Source organism: Lycorma delicatula, chromosome 2, assembly GCF_047948215.1.
Source record: "Lycorma delicatula isolate Av1 chromosome 2, ASM4794821v1, whole genome shotgun sequence".
Lineage (NCBI taxonomy): Eukaryota > Metazoa > Arthropoda > Insecta > Hemiptera > Fulgoridae > Lycorma > Lycorma delicatula.
Genome location: NC_134456.1, coordinates 22,499,358 through 22,524,890, shown reverse-complemented (window position 1 = coordinate 22,524,890; position 25,533 = coordinate 22,499,358). Strand labels below are relative to the sequence as shown.

At 29.3% G+C, this 25,533-nt stretch overlaps 1 protein-coding gene across 1 annotated transcript in view; it reads right to left on the bottom strand.

Moving 5' to 3' along the window:
• Pld (Phospholipase D) overlaps positions 1-25,533 on the bottom strand; it is a 133,128-nt gene that overhangs the window by 6,050 nt on the left and 101,545 nt on the right. Inside the window, exons 18-23 of the mRNA XM_075358452.1 lie at positions 13,214-13,419; positions 11,897-12,022; positions 11,464-11,572; positions 10,151-10,282; positions 4,358-4,573; positions 301-423 (exon numbers count right to left, since the gene is read on the bottom strand). Coding sequence (XP_075214567.1) covers positions 301-423; positions 4,358-4,573; positions 10,151-10,282; positions 11,464-11,572; positions 11,897-12,022; positions 13,214-13,419 — 912 coding nt within the window. The remainder of the gene's footprint in view (positions 1-300; positions 424-4,357; positions 4,574-10,150; positions 10,283-11,463; positions 11,573-11,896; positions 12,023-13,213; positions 13,420-25,533) is intronic.

Below are 25,533 nucleotides of genomic sequence, written 5' to 3'. Positions count from 1 at the left end.
TCATGAACAATTACAAAAATATAGCTGAAGAAATTATGGTTGTAGGAATGAGAATGCCAAAATGGATGAATGGAGTGATGAGAAGGGACAAGATAAGGAATGAATCTGTTAATGGCCCAAGTGGATCATATTGTAACAGCTGCAAAAATGTAAGCCAATTTGGTTTGGATATGTGAGGTGTATTTTAATGTTTTGTATATCCTAATTTTAATACGTTAACATAAATACTTAAAATATCAACAACGATAGAATAGAACACAATAAAATAAGAATGAAAGAAAAAATTAAATTTTAATTTACCTGAATGTTTTTCAATAAAACAGATGCACTCTCTGGATCTGATTCATAGAGTGGAATTTCAATCTGATAGCGTCTTAGACTTGCAAAACACGTGACTCTATCACTTGGAATGCATTGAAATACCTAAAAAAAAAGAAATAAAATTAACGTAGTGAATTTAAAATAAATTAATTTTTTCAACTGTAAAGTAAAAAGGTAAATAGATTAAAAAACAAAATCTGTTCCACTTAATACATCATGTTATAATACAGCCACATATTTCGGAATTAACTTGACAATCTAATATCATAAAAAAAAAAAACAAATGTTATAAAACAAGTTTTATAACATAGTAAAACAATAAATTTAAATTAAACTATAGGAATTAAGGATAAATACTTCCTTTTTTTTGCTCTTTTTGTGATTGTGCAATTTCATTGTTACATAACTTCATTTAAAAAAAAATCTTATTTTTAAGAACAGTTTTATCAATCATTTACGTATTTTCTCTTTAATTTTCACAATGGTTAGTTTCAATGTGAAAGGCAAAACAAAGATATTTTTGTCTATGGATAATCAAGATATTCTTATTTAAAGAGAATTGTGGTAGATGTGTCTTTATATTATTATATTATGAACAAAAATTTTATTTCTGTTAAATATGAGTATAGGAATCAAGGAGTAAACATAGTACAAGAGATTAGTATTTAGATTACACTGTAATTAATCTCACTTTATGTGAACTACTTATTTTCTTTTCATAGTTAAAAATTATATTACAGGTAAGATAAGTAAGAGTACAGCAACACATTATTGTACTCTATCACTGTCAAGCTGCTTAGTAGAGAAGACCATTTATCATATACTGAGTAATTTTAATTAATTAAAAATAACTACAACAATTAAACTGCAATTTGTGATATTTTACTAAACTTTTAGCAACAAGATAAACTAACAAAAAAAAAAAAAAAACCCTAAAATACTTAATATTTATTTATTCACAACTGATGTCAGAACAAAAAAATTAACTATTTTATTTAAAATAAGTATATAAATGTTTAATATAACAATAAAGTATATTTTATATCACAATTACATATATGTAATAATAAACATTATAATAATAAACTAATCTTATTTATTAAAATAAAATACGATCAAGTTTTATATAAATACAAGCTGCAATCTTAAAAAAAAATACATAACATGGTAATTATGTAAACCTAAATACAAACCACATTAGAATTTATTAATAAATATTTAATTGGTTTTTAATCATTACATAATCAAACTTAAAAATGAGAATATATAAGAATGATAACCACAATATTCTTAGCTAATAACTTCATCAATTATATTATACAGAAAATCTCATGAAAAAACAAAATTTCATGTTCTACAAGTGAAAATAAAGAAAAAAATTCATACAAACATAGCTCTGGAAACAAGTAGTTATTTTGAGATATAGCTTGCAAAAAAATTTCATCTTGATTTCTGTCCCAAGGGTAAAATGAAATTCTTGGAAGTTAAATTTCATATGGTTTTTACCTGAAGAATTGAATAAAACAGATCTAAGAAGTGTATCTAATAATTTTTGATAAAATTTAAATTATTGTAAAACAAAAAATTGGGGTCATCAATTTTTTTTTAGGTTTGACATAATACAACTTCAATTGCTTGTAAAAAAATAAAATCTTACAAAAAAAAGTAGAGAATTAAATTCTGAGAAAAACAATATAAGTAACATCAATTGAACGTGAAAAGTTTAAGAAATTTTACTTTTAAATAAAAAACAGTAACTAAAAAAAAAAATTAGTGACATGAATTTTCAATTTGCCTGAAATTAGATGAATCAAAACTGTTACATTATGAAGAACCATCTAAGGAATTTTAAATGATTGGAATATTGGATACAAGGAGAATTTTTCAAAAGTGAAGGAGGGCATTTTGAACAATTATTCTAATAGCAGGTTCGTAATATGTTTATTAATTTACTTTAATAATTGATTTCATTAGTTACATTCCAATATTGAAATGATTCTTGTTTTGGTTTATAATTATAATACAACTGTATTTTACTCCTAAATTTCAGTCTTTTTATTTTTAATAAAAGTAAAATTTGATTTTATTTATATAGAATTCTCAGAATTAAGGAATCTACAAATTTTGGTGCAAAAATTTGTTTTTTTTTATTGGCAATTAAACAAAATTATTGTATATCAAACCAAAAGAATAAAATAGGAAAAGGTATATCAGTAAATTGCCTAGGCTTTGCGGACGACTTAGCCCTACTAGCCCAAAATGTAGAAGAGGGCAGATACCAACAGCCAACACTGGAAGAGATTGCAGGAAAAATTGGTCTAAAAATTTCATATGAAAAAACCAAAATTATGGTGAGAGACCCACTATGCATAAGCAAAGTAAAAATAAACAATAATGACATAGAACTAGTAGAAAACTTTAAATATTTGGCGGAAAACATCACACACAACTTTCAAGAAAATCCAAACTGGAATGAAAGAATAAATAAACTCATCAAGCCACAATAAAAACACAAAACATCTATAACAAAAAATGCATGTCCATAAACACAAAAATAAGACATTATAACTGACTTATCCAACCAGAAATACTTTGCGGATGCGAAACCATATTTGGACCGTACCAGACAAGGTTTACCGACAAACTGGAAAAGACTGAAAGACAGATTCTACGACGATGCATCGGGAAAAACATTAAAAAAGATGGGATTTGGAGAAGTATGCCAAACAAAGAGATTTACAAAACGATCACCCCAATAACTAATAAATTTAGAAAGAAGAGAATTTCCTTTCTAGGACATATTTTCAAAATGGAAAAGACCAGACTTATCAAACAGATAATCAAACTTTTCTGGAACAAGAAAAGCAGACTAAACTGGTTATACGAAGTACAGAAAGACATGGAGGAAAGACATAAGCCATGAAAACCTAAAAACGAAAACCGGAAGCTATAAGAAATTAAAAAATAAAGAAACAAGATTCCTATCAAAACCCAAGAAAACAATAAGCCAGGTGTACTCTGAACAAGAAGATCTGAAACCCTTAGAAATTACTGGAAAAAAAGAAAAGCTGAAAAACAACAAAGGCAAGAAAAGAAAGAACTTGCAAAAAAAAAAAATGAACTAAAGTGATCCATTATGGTCTTAAAAGTAAAAAAAAACCAAAAGAATTGTGTTTTATGAAACAAATCTTTTTTTAACAATAATTTTTTCAAAAATTATTACAGTTCTGGGACCTGTTTTATTCAATTTTTCAGGTAAAAAATCATATGAAACAATCAAATTTACCTCTTAATTAAAATTCCAGCAATTTCTGAATGGGTTCTTCATCCTTGGAGCAGAAATTTTGCAATTTTTTCACAAACTGTAACTCAAAAAAATGTTTGTGATCCCATGTTCAAATGAACTTTTTTCTTTATTTTTAATTGTAGAACATGTTCTGAAAATCTTTCAGTTTCTTTGTGAATCACCTGAATAAAAATGATGGAATTAATAATAAAAAATAAATTAGCATAAGTAAATTATCACAGAAACTAAAAGGAATACCATTTAATAACCAAAAATTGAAACTTGTTAGCATTCTTGCTAACATCAAAGCAACTCTACGAGAAAACTGATGTGAAATATTGATCAAATGAAAATAATACATTAAAACAGCTATTTTATAGGGCTTTTTTTATTAAGCTTGCATTAATATATAAAAAAAATTGATTAATATTTCAAAGGTAAAAGAATCATCCGTTTCCAATAAATGAAGAATTTTTTTAATTTATCATTTATATTTCTTTCTTGTGGATTAAGTAAGAATAGAACCTTTTAGATTGTTGTAAAGGTTCTCAAGGTAACAACCATTGGTATACACATCCAAACAGACAGGATTCAGATGAAAACCTTTTTTTATTTTTAAATATGTTTGAAAACCAATCAAAACATAAAAATAAAAACATCATAAAATTTTTAAAATTCTTAAAAAGAAAACTGTTTAATTTTGAATTTTTTCACTAAATTAATAAATGCAATAAAAATGTAATAAATTACCTTTTCATAAATATCAGTGTTAGACTGTGCAATCTGTCGCCAAGTACTGTGATAAAAATTTGGTGAAATAGGGTCAAAAACCTGTATCTGATCATTAATTACAGTAGGATCCAGTATACCGAGGTGTTCTCTGAATAATCTACGACGTAGAGAGCCGCAATAATAACCTGATTTAGCATCTTTTCCTCCCCAAACAACTGATTTAAACTGTTCATCCTGCAAAGATAAAAATTAATAGAATTCATAATATGGATTAGGCTAAAACTGTTCACTAGATATTAAACCAGTTTGAAACTCTTTTCTGTTATCCGTTAATCTTTTGAATTCAATATTTTCTAAATATTTTTCTTTGATTAATTGCATTATGTATCTTTACCTCTGCTTTCACGTTTTTCCTTTCGTACTTCTGTTTTTCCTTAACCTAATCTTCCATGATTATATTATCTAGCATTTCTACAAGAGCGATCTAGCTGAATGGTTGATAGTTTAATTGTATAATTTTTTCATGTCATATAATTCTAAGAATGAGCAAGGTTGTTCTTTTAGAGATCTGAAGCTGTTTAAGTTTTGAAGAAAATGCAGATTTCTTAATATATATTTAAGCTGGTCAATTCAATCATTGATTAGCAATGTGCACTCCTCTCATTGTTAAATAGGCTACAATTACCCAGGGGTTGAGTTCTTGACCTCTCACTGCCTAGAGCAGTGGTCTTCAACCTTTATGAAATAAAGAGCCACATGACTGAATCTGATAGGGATTGCAACCATACAGCAAATGATTTATGTAAATATTGGCCATATATGGTAGTATACCACTATATGAGAGTAAATGTGTGTTTTTGTGTATGTTTGTATAAGTGCTATGGGTTTGATAACTCAAAGTTATATGTAATGTGTTTTTTAGGTCTGGTTTTGATTGAATTTTCAAAGGAAACCAATTGAACAGCAATTAAAATTTATAAAATAAAGAAGATGGTTGAATTAACTTTTAAAAGTTAAATTAAGTTCATACAATTTCCGTAGGGAAGTCTGAAAAGTCATTTTTTTAAACTGAAGTTCCCATAAACGTAACTTTGTTTCAAACCACTTTTATTTGGTCAAACAGGTTTTGACCAAATTGTTTCTGCCTTGAAGACACAAGTTAAAATCGTTGAGATGCATGGAAATGTCAGTAAGAAAACTAAAATCAACTATACACTCAGGATTATTGAACTGATGAAATATTTTGTTGTTACATTCATGAACTGAGAAACTTCATCTTTAAGATTGAACACTCTCTTAAGAAATTCTCGGGTACTGAGCCAATAAAGTTCTGTGTAGTAGTTTATGACTCTATACTGTTTTTCCATATCACTGAGGAATGACTGAAATTGCCTATGGTTCAATCCTTGAAACTGAATGAAACTGAGAATTTTTATAATGTCTTCATTACTTTCTGAAAGAAACATTTTTCACACACAATTGTTCTTGATGCGGAAAACAGTGAAACTGCATTAAATGCATGTCTCCACAAAAATTTGCTTATTTTGACACATTCTTTCTTGCCAACCATTAATAGGGCCCTGTTAGTCGCAATTCCTGAGAGATTGCTCAGCTTTAGATTGAATGTCTCTAAAGTTGAGGCTAAAGCTTTGAATATGTCACTCCTTTTATGGTGCCTTTCATGGGGAAAAGCGCAACTATTTTTTCAGTAGTATTAATGTCTTTACTCTAATGTCAATACCTCTGATAAAAATGCACAACTGAGCAGTGTCTGCAACATCTGTACTCCCATCAAGAGCTACAGAACAAAACAAAAACTTAGAAGCTGTTTCTTTCAAAGTACTTTCAATTGTCTTCAGCCAATTTCTCAATTCTTCTCAAAACAGTAATTCCAGATAAGCTAATTTTCAAAAATTTTTCTGTGTAGGGCATAGAATTTCATCTGCTGACTCCATGCACTCCTTTATAAACTCACCATCAGAGAAGAGTTTGGACAGAGAGGCAACTTTTTTTTGGATTTTAGATAACTAGTCTTATCACTTTTCAGTCACTCCCAACATTTGGCTTTTTAAATGAAAATTGTTACATCTGGAGTCTCTTTAATTCTGTCAGTTTATCTAAACAAGATTGTCCTTGATATTGGTCCATTTTGAAGCGTGCATAATTTCATAATGGTGCTTTATATTAAACCCCTTCATCACAGATATACACTCATTGCATATCAAACATACAGGTTTTTTGTTTACCTCAACAAAGAAATACAGTTTGTCCACTTGTCATTAAACAAATGTTCACCATCAGAAACCTTCAGTTTCTTGCTGGAGCTTGCGGCCATTACAAAAATTATAAATCACAAAACTACAATACGTACACAAAAGTAACATAACACTGAAATAGACATCAGACATACCAAAGCAAACTGAACTGAGAACTAAACAAAGATGAAGAATGAATGTTAAGTAGGCAATAGAATTGTAGTGTCTACAGTGGTAAGGATAGCAGTAAATCAGTTCTGCCACAATGAAAATTCCTGGGACATGGACTGTAACAAACATACACTAAAGAAAAAGTGATCACTGAATATATATGTATGTAAACATTCATCTGAGGAATGGAATTGGCACCATTTTTGGCTTAACTAGTTTTTTAAAGATGTTAACATAGTGTTAAGCTTTTCTCAGTAAATCTTTCAGCAGTTACAAAAGGATTTAAGATTAGAAGTCAAGCAAAAAATATTTAACAGTGCGCTGTAAGTGGCCCGCAGGTTGAAGATCACTGGCCTAGAGGAAGAATTGAGTTTCAGTGGAGTTATTTGTTTCATGCTACTATTTCTCCAGGAGCGGCTCACCTTTTCCTAAATCTAATTTTTGACCCTTTCCTCTTCATTTTGAGATATAAGTAAAATTCTCCTATGTCCATGTTGAAGATGCTAGGATTTTCAGAACAATACATGTTTGGTGTGATCTGAAACAGACCCATTGACCTCCTGGGTATCTAATGATGTTTCCATCAGGTGTCTTATGGCTAAAGTGCCTTTAGGATAATGCCAAAGCTTCTATCCTTCCAAAAAAAATATTCATATCTTCTGTTCGAGACAGAAACTTTGTAATTGCAAAATGCTAAGTGATGAAATTGTTTGATTCTGATTAATCTGGCTGAGATATAGACTAAATATTTTTAATTCTTTATTCTATAATTTTGGTCTCCTTTGACCAGTGTAAGTGAAATATAATAGTTTGTTTAATTACAGTAAAGTAAAAAACAAGTTCAAAAAATAAAAAACTGAACTTTTATAATAGCGCATCAACTAGCACACAAAGCATGTTACAACAAGCGACAAATTTTAGAAACAATGCTGTTTAACATATCACGCTAACATTGTTAGTTTTGAAGCAACAACAGCTAGAGTACAGAAATGTAAAAACCTCTCATTCAAATTTTAATGAAATGAAAATTAAAGGTCCTCAAGAACACATTTGTATACAATTTTGCTTCAAACTTCAGACATTTAAAATGCTTCAATAGGCATATAGGGAAAACTATGTGGAAATCGCAGGGCTATGAATGGTTCAATCATTTTAAAAGATGTAGAACATTGACTGATGAGGATCCCAAGTTGATGCCGTTAGTGCTATGGTAAAATTGGTGGGTTTTTGAGTGGAAAGGTTTGTTGGTCCATTATAAATTAGTTTGACATGGTCAGTGAGTAAACAAGTTCTACAAGTAAGTTTTATGGTGCTTCAAGGATGCTCTATACTAAAAGAAGCCTGACCTGTGGGAAAACCAGAGTTGAATGGTGCACTATGACCATATGTAAGCATACACATCACTTCTTATGACATTATCAGTAAAATACAAGACAACTGTTGTGCCTTGTTTCCTAAATTGAAGGTAACTTTGAAAGGATGTAGTTTTCAAGCCATAAACAATTATGGTTATGTATTAAAGAAAGTAAGATTCAACACAGCTGCATGCCATTTCCAAAAATATTTTCAGAAAAAGTTTCAAAAATGAAAGTAACACTGTGACTGGTGTATTGCAGTAACAGGGAATACTTTGAAGGAGACTAGCCTACACATAATTTTAAATACATTATTAAAGTTTTTATTGTACAAGTTCAGTTTTTTTTAAACATAACATACCTCTTATTTCTGATTCATCAGAGACAAAATTGATTTTTAGTACTGAAAAATACTGATTACTGCTCTGCTGTCAGATCGATCCAAGTGGCAATATACTAATGTGTTGTTTCATATTGTAGTTAAAATATTTTGAGTTAAAGATTTGTTATGTTTTGTCGATTTATGTTATTTACATTAGAGTATCAAATGCCTTTATTCTATTTACACTGATAATAATAAAATTCACTGAAATCAGTTTAATTTAAGTACTGAGTTCCATAAACTATTTATAATTTAGTGTATGTAAACACACACAAGGGGATAAAAGTTTATTTTTCATAGTAGATTTTACTATTTATTTTTAACAATTTTACTTAACTGTAGCTTTCAATATGCTATTGTATTTTGTAGGCTCTTATGGAACAAGCAGATACAAATTTTGGATATTGCTCATTATTGTAAATATCAGTGTACTATTTTAATTTTTTAATAGTACTATGTGAACTTTTTATGTACACCTAACATAAGTCACAACATATTCACTATATTCATTATTACTGATTAAAAGGTTTTTTAAATGTTCTAAAATAATCTATAAAGTGTTAAAAATAAAAAAAAGTTAAATTTGTATTAATAAGTGGAATAGGGCACGTAGAATTCAGATTTTTATAAGCAAATTAACAACTAAGAAAACATGTTTCTGGCCAATTTTTGTTATCCAAGGTATATTTTATAACTGTAATATTTCCTTACAACATAAAATTTTCTGAGATAATGAAATAAGTTTGTAGGTCCAAATTATTACTGAAAATTTTTTAGACAAGATAATGTATTTTCAGTTAAAGTATACATGAAACAGATACTTAAAATCCTATATAAATATTATTTGAATTATTTATGCTAGTTACTATAAATCATAATTCATTCTGAGCCTTGAGTCTGAGATCATATGACAATATTAACTATTCTCATATATATAATAATTAATTATAATATTATATATTACATAAATTAAAAACCATCTAATACTACAGTATCAACTAATGCATTCCCATTATTACATTAAAATCTGCTAGATTTCATGACAGATTGAATTAAACCGTAATTACAATTAAGTAAACTAGCCATTAAAATGGTGTGCCAATTTAAATAATTCATTTGAAAAATTCTTTATTTTATTTTTATATGTTCTTAAATTTTCTAAAAATATTTGCTTAGAGACCTTAGTTTTACAAATTCATATTTCTTTCATTTAAATAAATTTTTTAAAATGATATATTTCTATTTTTTATTTATTTATTTGTTATGAAAGAGTGGGCATCTACAGCTATGGTCATTAGCCTGGTGGAAATTGGTAGCATATGAAAAGATGCCATGCCTGACCGGGATTTGATTCCTGTACCTCCACATGAAATGCTGAGACACTACCTAACAGCCACAGAGGTCAGAAAATTATTTATTGCATTATAAGATATAATATAATTTTTTTTTTTAAATTGAACAAAATTGAACATCCAATTATTCTTGCACTAACGTACCTTTACTCAAACTTTACCTTTTTTATATTCTCAATATTAATAACATATCATATGAAACATTTTTTTTTTTAATATATTTATGTTTGAGGTAAACAAAACCAATTGATAGTAAAAAAACAAAAAAAAAAAACAACATAAAATTAAAAGTGTACCTGAACAACAACTGCAATTTCAGAGTCTCTCTTGCCAAGTAAACTTCGATCATTAATGTTAGCTGATCCAATTATAGCAACTCTGTCATCCGCAATTAACAACTTCGAATGAATATAAATTAATTCTGTTACCTGTAAATATATAATAATTAATATAATATCAATAATAATTAGCAAATCAGCTTCTTTGATTTATAATAAAGCTTCTTCAACCATATCATGCAGTAATTGTCGTATTTACATTTATTAAATCTGTAAAACAAAAGAAAGAAAACTAATCTTATATTATTTCCAATAAAAGTTAGATTTAAATAAATAAGATGGGATAAATTTAAAACGAAGCTTATAAATTTTCTTTATCTCTAAACAACAGATGTTTCTAAACTTGAAATGCCAGAAGGATAACATTTTTTAATGAGTACCATTTCTTAAATAAATTATACAATTTGATTCTGAAAAATCCCAGTAGGTAGTGAAAAATTAATTAAAAAAGCTATGAAAAATCCCACATTACTAACTATAAATGAGTAACTTCAACAAATCTGTTGAAGAGTGAGTATGTTTATTATAAAAGAGAAAGAAAAACCACATGATTTCTGACAGCAAGATTCTACAGCTCCTAACACTGAAGTGGCTATAAGAGTATCACAAATACTAAAAAATATTTTTAAAGAAAAAAGTAGTTTTCTCTAAATTAGAACATTACCATGTAAATCAAATGTCATTCTGAACTATTTCTCAACAAAATTTTTGGTGATTCAGTTTAAATAATTTTTATTAATTTTGCTTTCAATTTGATAAGCTTTTAACAGTTTTTGTTTTTTGGTCAGGAGAAAATAAGAGCTACTTCAGTCATTCTCTTTTCAAATTGTCACTTAATCACTTCTAAAAAGGGAGATGAATTGTTTGATGTAATTTTATGAGACTCAATGTAGTCATTCTGAGTTATAGGAACACAAACACCTAACATATATACATATATTATCATAAATGTCTCAAATAAAAGAAACAATACTCTTAACCTCTTTCCATAGACAAAATTAAAATCATCAAAGAAAAATCACACAAGAGAATAATTATTTTGGTAACATATTCTTTTACACATTCTCCCAAAAGTCGGTATCCATGATTCATAGGGAAGTGAATGGCAGAACCACTGTTCTGAACAAGGTTTATAATCTCAACAAAGAGTGTTCTTTTGTTTCCACATCTGTTTTGTTTCACTTTTTACTATTTAATCTCATCCATATTTCAATTTCAATGAAATAGTACTGTTATTGCTTTTCACCCAGTGACAAATCTAAAATACTAACCGGCTTTCCATTAAGTAGCGAGTGAGTACGTAAACCATGAAAAGATATGTATTCAGAAGGATCAGCAACGCCTGCTTCTTTGAGTCGTGTAATCAGAGAATCTTTACCACTAGAACAAGCAAAGCACAAAACTACTGTAATAAAATGTTAAATAACAACAATGAAATACATATGTTGATAAATAATACCAATGAAATATACACATATGTGCACATGCACTAACATACACATGTAAATAAAAAATGGAAGATTTGTAATGCAGTTACAAAATTATATACATTAAAAATAAATTAAAAAAATTATTTCTAAAATTGAAAGTAACCCTGGGACCTGCAACATCACACAGTAACTGCAATAATGCCAAACAACGATGACGCTATCTACTTACCCAACTGACAAGTTAGATTAAGATAAAAAAACAAATAATAATTACCGTGATATTGAAGCATAATTCCAGTGTGTAATTGCATGAAGCGCTGTTCCAGTAGGACTACCTACTTCACCTTCAAATCCTGGTAATAATGGAATAACAACATAAACCCTAAAAACAACTCCTTCCCTAAAAATACATAAAAAATAATTAAACAATATTTTTTAAAAGCCTTTCGGCTATTAAAGTATAGCACTAGTGTAAAAGGAACAAAAATATGAATATTAACACACAGCTTAGCAAACTGCAGTAAAATATACAATTCTTAGTTAAAATGATTTGTTTCACTTTCTGTTTTTCCTTTTATGTCTCCACTTTCTTTTACAGAGATCTATGCTTCCTAATAATATTTTTTATAAAGTCACAACAAATATTTCATTTAGAGACACTCTCACTGTCTCAACCATTAAAATAAAATACTATTTTAATAGTAACATAATAATATATAATGTATGCATACACACATGTACAAGCATGCCACACCACCATCTTGTATCCTTAATTTAACATACTTCCTGACATTGCCGACTGTTGAAATTTTTCACAGTTACTAAGGTTGGGTGACAATACAATATTCTACCATTACCTTTACAAACATCCCCTGTACCGGGGGGGGGGGGGGATTAAGGGTGGAAATTAATAATGCATTTAATAACGAAATTAATTATGCATCAATAATGATGCATTATCAGAAATGGATCGAATGAGAAATATTTTATAAAAACTCATAAAAATGTTTGTTGAAAATTGTGATAGTTAAGTAAATGAATTAATAACTTCACTATAAAACTTAACTATCCAAAAACTTCACTGTTTCATTATTTTGTACAGTAAATATTTGATTGAAAATTTGTTTGATATTTTATAAATATATTAGAAATTTCAATATATGTTATCTTTTGAAATCCAAATTAACCTATTAATTAAACTCATGCAATGTATGATAATAATTTAATTAAAGTATCACTAAAAAGTATAAAGCAAGTTTTTAAAAATATTTGTAATATTATTCCTTACTAATTTTTTTTTCTTCAAAATTACAGTTATTGTTTAAAATTTACGACACTCCTTTTTCCTTTTGTTTTTGCTGTTACGAATTTAACAATTTTGAGAAATGGTGAATAAAAATTGAAATCAGTTTTAAATTTGAAGCGATAGAGTAATCCATTTAATAATATTGGTTATCAAATTTTATCGTTTTTCTATAACCAGTGCATTGCATTGAAAATTAAACATATTAAAATGAATGCTACTCTTTTCTATATTTATAATCAAATATATTATCAAAGTTTATAAAAACACATAATAAATTGAAATAACCTGTGTGCACGAAGAATTCTTTTATAGAGAGAATCTCCAACTTGATTGCGAACCTGCATTGAAGCAAGAGTAATAAAAAATTGGTTTTCAATGTAAATGTAATGTTGTGCCTTGGAAATAATATCAACATAAGCTTCATGAATACTTCCTTCCCATGTTTCAGCATCTAAAAATCCAGCCGACCAATGACTTACACTTCTTACTATCTGCAAATTTAATTAACAATCAGCAAACAATGATTCACACAAACATGTTTACATTTTATAAATCGACACATGTCTTTTATGCAGCAAAATATTCAATTTTTTAAAAAGCAGTAATGAGATTACAAAATTTACCTTTTATGAATAATTTTTTTCATAAACAGGCAATATAAAAATCAAAATAGAGCACATAAAACTTATTATGAGATGAATTTTATTGTAATTTCCAAGTATCCAGAATACCTGTGTTACTTTATTTTGTTGGAAAACATTTGCAGCTGCATTCCTTACACATTAAATACATGCGAATTACCAGTAGTGGCTCATAGCTAAAATTATTGAGTGTGCTGCTTCAGAAAATTTTTTCCTGGGCCTTTTTCAAGGCCATGGATAAAGTTTTCTGTAAAATAAAAGAACCGAAAAAAAATTGAATCAAATAGAATAGCTGGAAGCAGGATAATAATCTAATTCTACATTTTATCAAATTCAAGAATATGGTACATGGTTTTTAAGCACATTGTGCTTATTCGGTTTAGCTGAATAAATAATAAAATGTCTGCTTAAAAACACTACAGTCCAATCGTGCTTAATTAAAATTTTTATGTAAAAAAACTACCTTCCACCAGCACGCCAAGGTCAGCAGTGCGGGAGCAACAGTGCTCTCTCCCCCTCGTAGCCTTGCCTGCAGCTTCCTGTGTACACATGCACACAATAACCAAACACTGTGAAGCGCACAGTTCCATACAAAGATTTTTATATCTTTTTCATAAACTGGGGGATGGCTACTGACATTAGGCTTAAGGATTATATATTGTACAAGTATAAAGAAAGAATTAAAGAAAAAAGGACTCATATTAAATGTTATCGATAATATCAAGTTGAAATAGGGGGTGCTGCAGTTTCACAGTGCCTATACATGAGCTGCCACTGCATGTTACATTCCAAATTTTCCATGCCTGCTGCAGTTATAATCTTATATCAAATGATGGCTGGGAAAAGAAGGAAGAACCAATGATGTTAAATTTTAATAGTATGGCTAGGCATCAATTGGGTGACCTTTAGTATTGGAAAGTAAACATTTTAATAGGAAATCTATTTCCCAATCTTATCTTTTAAAGTGCTCCTTCTTAAGGTGACACTCACATGAGGTCTCAAGTATAGCTATTTGTTTTAAATGCCAATTGAAATAATTAAATTTAAAAAAAAGAACATACAACAGCAGGTAAAAAAGGCAATTAATATTTACTGCATTATCAATAATTACAAACTTTGTTAACATGTTTTTCTTTTAATATTTTTAATACACTAATAAGTCATGGATCCTATTGGGTATATTATTTCCCTCCAAATAAAGAAAAGAAATTTATAGAAATTTGATCAAGATTAACTCACAAATATGCAAATCTCTTTAAGAGTTTTCATAAATTAAAAAAAATACAGAATGTCTAGAAAGAGTTAAACAGAATAATGAAATAAGATTTTTCATTAGAATAAAAGAAAACAAGAAAAGATTAAAACAATATGTTTGAAAAAAAAAACATGAAAACATAAATACAACAAAAAGTGATCAATGTCTGTTTTCTCTATTAAGATGTTCTTCGCTAACGAAACTAGAATTTTTAAAAGTAATTTACTTTTGAGTGAATAATAAATGTGGTTTTACAGCAGCATGCAAATTAATCTGAACACAGATGTTATTTAATAAAAAGTAACTTATTTCGGAAAATAATCATACCTGTACAATTTGTGAATATATAATTTTTTATAAGTCAATAATTAATATGTTGTCCTTTATTCTTAATCACTTTATGTAAATGATTTGACATCGATTCAATAAACAAGTGTACTACTCGTTTCTTTTGATTTGTTCATCGTGAAACCACACTGATATTATTGCTGTAATGAGGTAAATGTTTTTGTATGATTCATTTTTCAGTTGTTTCTTACTATTCCCCAAAGATTTTCAATTATCCAAGGAGTGCCAAGAAAGTCTGGAGAGCTGCGTGGCCAATGGAGCATTTTAGTGTTTCGTTCTTCAAAAATGTTTCTACTTTTTTAGCAGCATGGTGCCAAATCTTGTTGCAACATTCCACTCTGTTGGCTTGTCGGGATTTGTTTTGAAGTTGTGTCACAATCCTTTCCTTCAGAATCTTGATATATCCATCACTTTTCAACATACCATCTACTGGAAGTAATGAACAAGCTTCCAAATGTGAAAACTAAAAAAAATTTTTTTCTAGGGATATTTAACTGATAGTTGGATATGAGCTAGTGATGTATTTTCAAGTGATCCTTTTCTAATGTAGGGAACCCTTTACCCTGGAAGATAAAAATGTGTTGAAAATATTACATTTTTCCATTCTGCTTTGGTCCAGTTAGCACGTGCTTTGACCCACAACCTTTTTTTGTACATTGCTGGTGCTAAAATTTTAAATTTGAAAAGAATGCTTTTTAATTTAGCTGGCCGATGAGCTTTCCATCCAGCTGCAGGAAGGCGGCATGGAATAGTTGTCAAATGTAAATCTGTACCACTGATTTTTAGTCTAACACAGGTAGATAATTTCAGATCAAGTTTACTTTTCCTCACTAATAACAAATCAATGTTGTAGTATTTTTCTTTCCGATCACATTTGTCTTTCCTTTGAGTTGAAAAGGGATTAGTTTCTTTAAATTGTTTTAAAGTAGCATTCACTGTCTGCAGTCCAACAACACACTCAGAAGTTATTTGTTGTTGTCATACTGGTTTGCTTAGAAAAAGAAACAATTTTAAAACGCTTTCTTGGAGTTATGTCCATTATTATACATTCAAGACACACTATGATTTTGTAATAAAAAATTAAATGAACTTTTACAAAACACTATTTACAACATAAAAATTGCTAAATAACCAAAGAACAACCTCACTTTATACAAACAACTTAAAGAATGGTTGTAGTCAAGCAGTGTAGCCACAACATAGAAATAAACAAAAAATTTCAATGTTCAGATTAATTTGCATGCTGCTGTAATTTACAGATTTCATAACATAATAAGAAAAAGACATTGAAGTGCAGGTATAAAAATTATTCTGTCCTGTTGTGTGAATTGGTTAAACTAAAGTTTTGTAAATAAACTAAATATGTGTGTATGGTTGCAGATATATAACACAAATAAAAGCAAAAAAATATAATATTTATATCAGTTTCTAAGAAAGACAAAATTTTATTTACTGCTACAAATTAACTAGTATAACTGGACTGTGATAAAACCGGCAAGAATACTACTGATTAATATGAAAACAGTATTTCAGGGAAACTATCTGTTTTTTATACTGGAACCTAAAGAAATGGGCTCAACATGCTTATTTGAAAATTATTCTACAAGTGATCGCTTAACCAAACCGTAATTAATAAGGCTCAAGGAGTCTTATTAATTAGGCTTATCAGATAAAATAATTAACCAATCAACTACAAAACTGCATTACCACTGTATCTGAAACTTTTTTAGGTGGAACTGTTTTGGAAAACTAATATTTTAGTGTTTTTTTTTCCATCTAAATTAGGTTTATAAATGTCTTTATTTCTTCTATTCTGTAGTTTCAGGTAAATCTGTTAACATGCATTTTAAACTTATTAAATTCTTCTTTTTTCATTTAATCAGAAGATGATTACATGAAAAAAGAGGATTTCATTGCATTAGTTAATTAAAAAATAAGATGCACCCAATTTAGTGAAGAAAAAAAATTAGTAGTTTTTAATACTCTATTAACTGAAATTATTCATAAAACAAAATCTATTAGCTGTAATTTAAATAATAAAATACAGTAATTAAAATGTAATAGATTAATACCCAGCAATTAAATGAGAAACATTGTGAATACCTTCAACTTACCTTAATTCCTTTGATCATGAATTCTCATATGCATAAACAGTTAAAGATTATATTAGAAAGCAACAATTAGGATTTTATAAATACCTCTAATACAATGTATAATATATATTGCAAGCAATGTACAATATATTTGTGTGAATAAATTATACCCACTTTTCCAAAAATCAGAATGAAAAGTTTTACAAGACTTGGGTAAGTATAGCTTGTCCAAGTCGAATTGGCATAGATTTGATAAACAGCACAGCTGTACATCTTGCTGCCTAACAAGCACAGGTTTACAATACTACTTGATTAAAGACAGTATGTATACGTATACGGTACGACTATTGTTTATTCCAATCAATGAACAAATTCATGTCATGTATTTATTAGTTATTATTTATTCCAAAGTTTATATATTATTGAATTACTAATTTATTCTTCATTAGATCTGAAATAGATATGTTATGCAATATTATGCAGACTAATTGGCTGTTACTAATTAGTGTTTAGCCCTAAATGTATTTATTTACATTTTTATAACTGTATAAAATACCCAAGCCAAATATGCACAAGACTGATTTTTACTGTTTATGCTATGCTCTTTGCCTTTTGTTTTGGGAGGTATGGCGTAAAGAGTGCAGTGTATGCACCCCACTTTATAATAGGTCATTCATCATGCATATGAATAAATTGGCAAAAACATCAAATTTTTAATTTGAAGCTATAACTTTCACATAATCTTACACATCACCATCAAAGCTTGTCATCAAATCCATTCTGAAATACTGTCCTAAAATTATTTTTTACCTTTTAGTGCGTTTAATTTAAGTGGCATTTTAAAAATTTATTTACATATTTTTTATTTTCTACTCTTTAGTGCGTTTAATATGTGTGGTTTTTAAAAGGTTTTCTTTATATATTTTTATTTTCTACTTTACAGCTGCGCTAGCACACAGGTTTGAGCATATTTAGCAAAAGATCGGATCGGTATATTTCATGGTGGGTGAGTGCAATAAAAACATAGGACTAAACAATTTAATTTCCGGATAACCAAGATCCAGTAGATCAAGAGTGCAGCTAATGCTTTAAATAGTTAGCAGTCAACCTGCTGATTCATACGCCGTTTGAATCATGAAAACTGGACGAGCGAATGCTGAGATATTGTGGTGGCACCCCATTGCACCCCTCTCCAATTTCCAAATGGCGCCCCGGGGGCACTTGAAAATATTATCATGTGATGAGTACCACTGGTAGCGGATGGAGTTTTCATCTAAGGGGTCAAAAAAATTTTTTAGTGCTAGGACTGACCGTTTTTGAGATATTTGCAATTTTCGCCCAAAAATTCAGATCTGGTTAAAAATTACTAAATTTTCTCAAAACTTCAGTTGCAAATTTTAGATCCAAACTTACCGAAACAGGCTAGGTTATCTTTCACTAAGAAAATATGTGTAAACAAGTTTGCTGAAGTTCAAGAGGTATTTTTTTCACTTAGCAACTTAGGGGCATCTTAGGAACTTGAAAATGTTGCTAAAATGTGTTGTCATCAGGAGCAAACCTGTATGCAAAATTTCAGAGTGAATGGATAAGAAGTGCTTCAAAATTCAACTGAAAGGTTCTGTATCAAGAATCTCACATACATATATACCGTAAAATTTATTATGCCATATATACTGTCTTCCACAAGTAGCATATTATAGCCCTGCACTAACTAAGCAACCTCGCCTAGATCAGATCTGTAACAATTTGGCTTGGACAAGCTATAAAAGAATGGTAGCAACAACAGAAACACTTTTAATGGATGGATACACATAAGGATAAATGCCACCAGTTATAGTGATTTCTATGTTCCCTAAACTGTTTGAAGATCATCAAATCCACAGCATTTTTTTTTTTTGGAAAAAATAGTAAACAAAAAACCCTTATTTCCAGTATTCAAATTGGTTTTAGCCATGATAATGGAAGTAGTGTTACTATGTTAAGATTTACTTTACTTACAGATTGTCTCTTTAACAAATTTCAGAAAAGGGTTAGCCACCTTTTTTAACTTCACCATTGATCTTATGGACCATATATTGAAAATAAACTACAAATGGTAAAATATGAAAGAGATCGGCTACATTTTTGGAAACTGTGCTTCCATGTTCAGAATATGTTCAAGTTCCTATTTAAATAGTCAAAACAATTACTTAAAGTTATACATAGATAAATTAAATGCAGTAGAAAACAAGAACATTCATCTGGTTAGACTTACTGATAACATCAAATCTTTAAAAAATCTCTTGAAAATCTAAAAAAATTTATAATTTTTACAGAAAAGGGGATAAATGAAAAGTTTGCTAAAAATAAATTGAAATATAGTAATGTAAAAAACAATAAAATGTCTTATATTAATGTGATTTAACAGTTACCCAAGAAAATCAATTTAAGGTTATATTATTTAATCTGTTATTAAATTGATTCCATAATAGGCCATGTTAAAAATATTTATTTGCTGTCTACTGGGTTTGGGTAACCCAATTTTCTTAAGAATGCATATTTTGCTTGAATTCATGGTCATGTATCATCATTTGCTATTCTTTAAAGCCCATGTCTTCTAACTGCAGAAGGGAGATTTATTCATGTAATATTGGCTCTTAAATGTGATGCTGATTGTAAAACTAAATTTAAAATTTATTAAATCTAAACCCTTATACTGTCATACATTCATATGTAGTCAATTTTTCTTTGTAAAAAACACATACAAACAATGGAATTTAATTTATTGCCAGACTTGAAACTCTGGGAATATGTACATTAATAGAACAATCTCTCTAACATTTAAGTAATTGTTTGGCAATAAAGTTTTATGATAATAATCTACCTTACATCAAAACCCAACTCATGTTTCTGGCAGGAAATCTTCTACTCTCTGTATGAGGTTTTAAATTATAATTGTGGTTAAATTTGTTGAGTGTTTAAACTGCCCTGAAGGTTTGATTACCTAATTCCTGGTTATACATTGTATAATCAGTTGAAAATTTAAAATCTTATTCTGAGTACTTTTCAGCTATTCAACTCTGAAGTAATTAACCCTTTGTTATATTTATTCCATATTAAAATTATTCTGTTTCATTTCATGCACTTGTATTGGGATTTATTGTATTCTTTGTATTGCTAGCTTTTCAGTCTATTTGAAGCATGGTATAAAATAGTAATCAGCTACTGAAGTGTCACGAGATTATGGTTGATACTCAAAAGACACTGCATTGTGCTATGTAACATATTAACTTCTTGATTATCATGGAATAAGGTGCAATAAACAACAATGCATTTTCAGATCATTGTGGAGAATACTGAGCCAACTTCCTAATGATGGTTAAACTTCTGATTTTACTTCTTCCGCTGAACAGATTTCCTTCTATCAATATGAACGTACTCAACATCATTACCCATATACTCACAAATCATAATGATATTATATTATCGTTCATAATTTGTTATGGTACACGAGCCAACAGTACAAACACCATATCAACATTAATACAATCCTGACGTAATCGCTATATTGGTGCTTAATTGCACCAGCTATAAAGTTCTACTTTTTTCATTGCTGTTTTAAAACACCTATATCTATTTTCAAGGAATGGTAATGTAATGTCTCTGACAGCAACATATATACTGATTGATAACCTATAAAAAATATAATTCTCCAGTAATCAATACTACTTAAAACAAAAGAAACTAATTCATTTTGATGGTGTCTCATGTAATAAAAACAATACTACTCCAGTAATTATAAGAAAACATTCAGCGCTTAAGATATTGTAACTAATTGCTTTATGTAACATAGGTAAAATGATTTTAGTAAAAGAAGCACAATGCAGGACACTGTACTTTCTGTATCACCTTAATTTTAACTCTGATTCAGCCACTTATGTTGTAATTAAATACACAAAATAGATTCTATTTTCTTCAATTTTGTGTTCGTATGCATTCTTCACAGTTTTCTTACAAGTTAGTTACAAAAAGGGGATGATTTTAAAAAAAGGTTTCTTTATTGTTGGCATCAGCTATTCAAGAGAATGAAGAACAAATTGAACTTTCACATTTATAACCACAACTGCAAAAAATAATAAATGTGCCTTAAGAGATTAAAGTGTTAGTAATTTAAAATTTTTATCTTCCAACTTTTTAAAGGGTAACAATTCTGGAAAACTTACCAATTATTCAGGGATGGATTGTGATTTATAATATATTCAAATGGCACGGCATCTGATATTGCACCACCTACTTTCTGAAAATTTCATTCCATAAATTATCAAAAGAGAGGAAATCACACAATTTTATTTTGCATTAAAATCTATAATTTAATTTACACAACTTTTCTTCATTCATTGTTCAATGAAAGTGAATAGCATATTATGAGTATTATTTATCATTTTTCCTTTCTGCCAGATTAAAAAACTCATCAAAACCATTCCTGACAAAAATTATCTTTTCTTTTAGATTCTGTGGATTACTGTTTACCTTCAAATTATACAAAAAAAAGTACTTAAGTTCATATACTTCCTTTAAATTATAATAGACCTGTCCACAAGGAAATTGAAAAACGTACCCAATTGTGATGGTAAGATATCATATGCCTTAGAGCAGTATTCTTTAGCAACCTTCACACACTATCGGGATGATGGTATCATTTTTAGTTTATATTTTATAGAGGCTTGTATCAGTTTATGTTCACTGTCTGAGGTGTCTTCATAAAAAAGGGAATCTGAGAACAATGTGTGCTTGTTAAATTCTTTTTTAAATCAGGAAAACTTTCATTGATGCTGTTAAAATGTTATGTTTTCACAAACCATTTATGAAAATGGATGGGTATCAATTTCAATAACAATAATCACATTCACAAGTGCGATGATTATTGGGGAAAATTACTAGTTGAATGTATACTGTCAGAAGTGGGAACTGATAAAAGTCGGTGTCACTTGATTTTGAGTGAAAATATTTAGCATTGTGACCAAATAACAATAAGCATAGTTATCAGTCAGAAGGTTTTGAATTAATTAAATATCAATGAAAGCTTTCAGAAAAATGTTGTAACAGTCGATGAGAAGGATTTATGGTTTTTTTTTCTCTTCAGCCATTTGACTGGTTTGATGCAGCTCTCCAAGATTCCCTATCTAGTGCTAGTCGTTTTATTTCAGTATACCCTCTACATCCTACATCCCTAACAATTTGTTTTACATATTCCATATGTGGCCTGCCTACACAATTTTTCCCTTCTACCTGTCCTTCCAATATTAAAGCGACTATTCCAGGATGCCTTAGCATGTGGCCTATAAGTCTGTCTCTTCTTTTAACTATATTTTTCCAGATGCTTCTTTCTTCATCTATTTGCCGCAATACCTCTTCATTTGTCACTTTATCCACCCATCTGATTTTTAACATTCTCCTATAGCACCACATTTCAAAAGCTTCTAATCTTTTCTTCTCAGATACTCCAATTGTCCAAGTTTCACTTCCATATAAAGCGACTCTCCAAACATACACTTTCAAAAATCTTTTCCTGACATTTAAATTAATTTTTGATGTAAACAAATTATATTTCTTACTGAAGGCTCGTTTAGCTTGTGCTGTTCGGCCATTTTTATATCGCTCCTGCTTCGTCCATCTTTAGTAATTCTACCTCCCAAATAACAAAATTCTTCTACCTCCATAATCTTTTCTCCTCCTATTTTCACATTCAGTGGTCCATGTTTGTTATTTCTACTACATTTCATTACTTTTGTTTTGTTCTTGTTTATTTTCATGCGATAGTTTTTGCGTAGGACTTCATCTATGCCGTTCATTGTTTCTTCTAAATCCTTTTTACTCTCGGCTAGAATTACTATATCATCAGCAAATCGTAGCATCTTTAACTTTTCACCTTGTACTGTTACTCCGAATCTAAATTGTTCTTTAACACCATTAACTTTATGGTTATGATATGGAAACCTAGACAATTATTGTAATTGAGAGAAAAATCATAGTTACGACAAAAAAAAAATGAAAAAGTTGCTTTAACATAAAGGTCACGTATTATCTTCTTCTCAAGAAGAAGTATCGTTCTTCAGGAATTCATCCGGTAAAGTCAATCAATAAAGAATGTTTTTTTATTGTAATAGTGTTTAAGAGAAGCAATGAGAAAAAGTCAGAGATGGGGATAAGCAACTGCAGATATTGTAGCATATAAAAATAAATCCTTATTAACAAGTTCATGACAAAAAATATAACAGGTATAGTTCCTCAGATACCCAACTCTCTTAATTTGGTCCCTGTGGATATTTTCAAGTTAATCTTGAAAGGCCATTATTTTCAAACAGTTGAAAAGTTTGAGATCTATGCATTATTTTTTACATAAGATTCTGATATAAGCATTTCAGCAATGAAAAAAAAAAATACTGGGAGAGGTACATTAACAATATAGAAGTGTACTTTGAAAGAGAGAAGTCAAAATAAGACAACCCACTGGGGTTGGTCTAGTGGTGAATACGTCTTTGCAAATCATCTGATTTCAAAGTCGAGAGTTCCAATGTCTTAGTAAAGCCAGTTACTTTAATACGGATTTGAATACTAGATCGTGGATACTGGTGTTCGTTGGTGGTAGGGTTTCAATTAACCACTCAGAAATGTCGGCCTGAGACTGTACAAGACTACACTTCACTTACAATCATACATATCATCCTCATTCATCCTCTGAAGTAATACCTGATGGTGACTCCCAAAGACTAAACAGAAAAAAAAACAAAAACAAAAAAAAGTCAAAATAAGACTCATTTTTTTTTAAAAACAAGGTTCTCTTTCTTAATGGCCAACCTTACAGACAAAACTTTATTTTTCACAAAACTGATCATCACATTCATATTAAATACTTAAATTCTCTGCACATTTCCTTTTTTTAAACAGCATAAACAGAAACCTATAAAAATGAGTAAATGTCTTATCATGAATATTTTACACTGGGCAGATAACTTCAGTGATTACCAAGCATGCTTAAAGTTAATGTAACTAAATAAGTAAAATTAAAACTGTAATCAATAGATCAATAAATAAGCATTACTTAATAAAAAAAAAAGCTAACACTAAAAAGTGGGTACTTTTATTATGATGAAAAATCAAAGATTACTGCTACACTGATTAAATCAGAGAATTAAAAAAAAATACCAATTCTATGAAACACCATTTATTACAGAACATAAGAGTATATTCCTAATTTTTTGCTCCTCTGTCTTAAACCAAGACCCAATTAACCAAGATTCTTAATCCCCTTCATTCTTCCACCATCCTTTTTTTCTAGCACTTTAAACATATACGTCCCCTTTCTTGAAATTAGTGTTCTGTTTATTCCCTTCCTCAGACACTGTCTTTGTATTTCCTTTTACTTTCTCCTTTCTTCACATTCTTACTAACACACTTTTTCAGCAGTCTCTCACTGACCACTCCTTTCATCTGTTTCTAAAAAGATAATTATTTTTTTAAAACTACTAGATGTGCCTTCCTAACTCAATCATTTCTGTTTACACTTTCATTCACATTGCCCTCTACTAATTTTGAAACTTTTTTGGCTTTACTCTTATTCTGTCAGTCAATACATGCTTGCACTGCAAGCAATCTGACAAAAAAATTGCCTGTTATTATCTCTATGTGTCAATATTTCAAAACCATACATTTTTTCACCACTATCACTTGGAAATAGGCTTTTTTAAAATCCTAATCTTCATCTTGAAAAACCAGTGGCTACCCAACATTTGCAGAGAGAAGAGTTAGTAAGAAGTTATGTTTCCTATATAATTTTTTAAAATAATTTTTGATGAATAAATATGGTGGATCCTAAAATATTGAACAACACGGCAATGCTTTGTGGCAGGCCAGGTGGGATGAAACGGAGTGCGAATGGGATAAGACAAAGTGCAAACGTTATACAAACGATTTGTTTTCAGATGTTTCTAGTTTGCAGAACACCTCTTGGGTATATCTGAACAAGTACATGATTTCTGCTTCGTAGTTTGTTTTATGTTGCATGTTGAACTCAACTTAACCTTTCAGGTAGGTAGTTGAGATTTCAGTTCCTTCTTGTTTTGGCTGTTCAGTCTTGTTAAAGACTCAGTCCCGATGTGTTTTGTTTTTGTTTAAGAGTTCTTTAGTATCTAGTAGTACACTGATGGGAATGTCACATGTGGCATTTGCATCAGTGGCATCCTGAATGAGGCAAGATCAAAGCTAAAAGATAGCTTTTGCTGAGGTTTT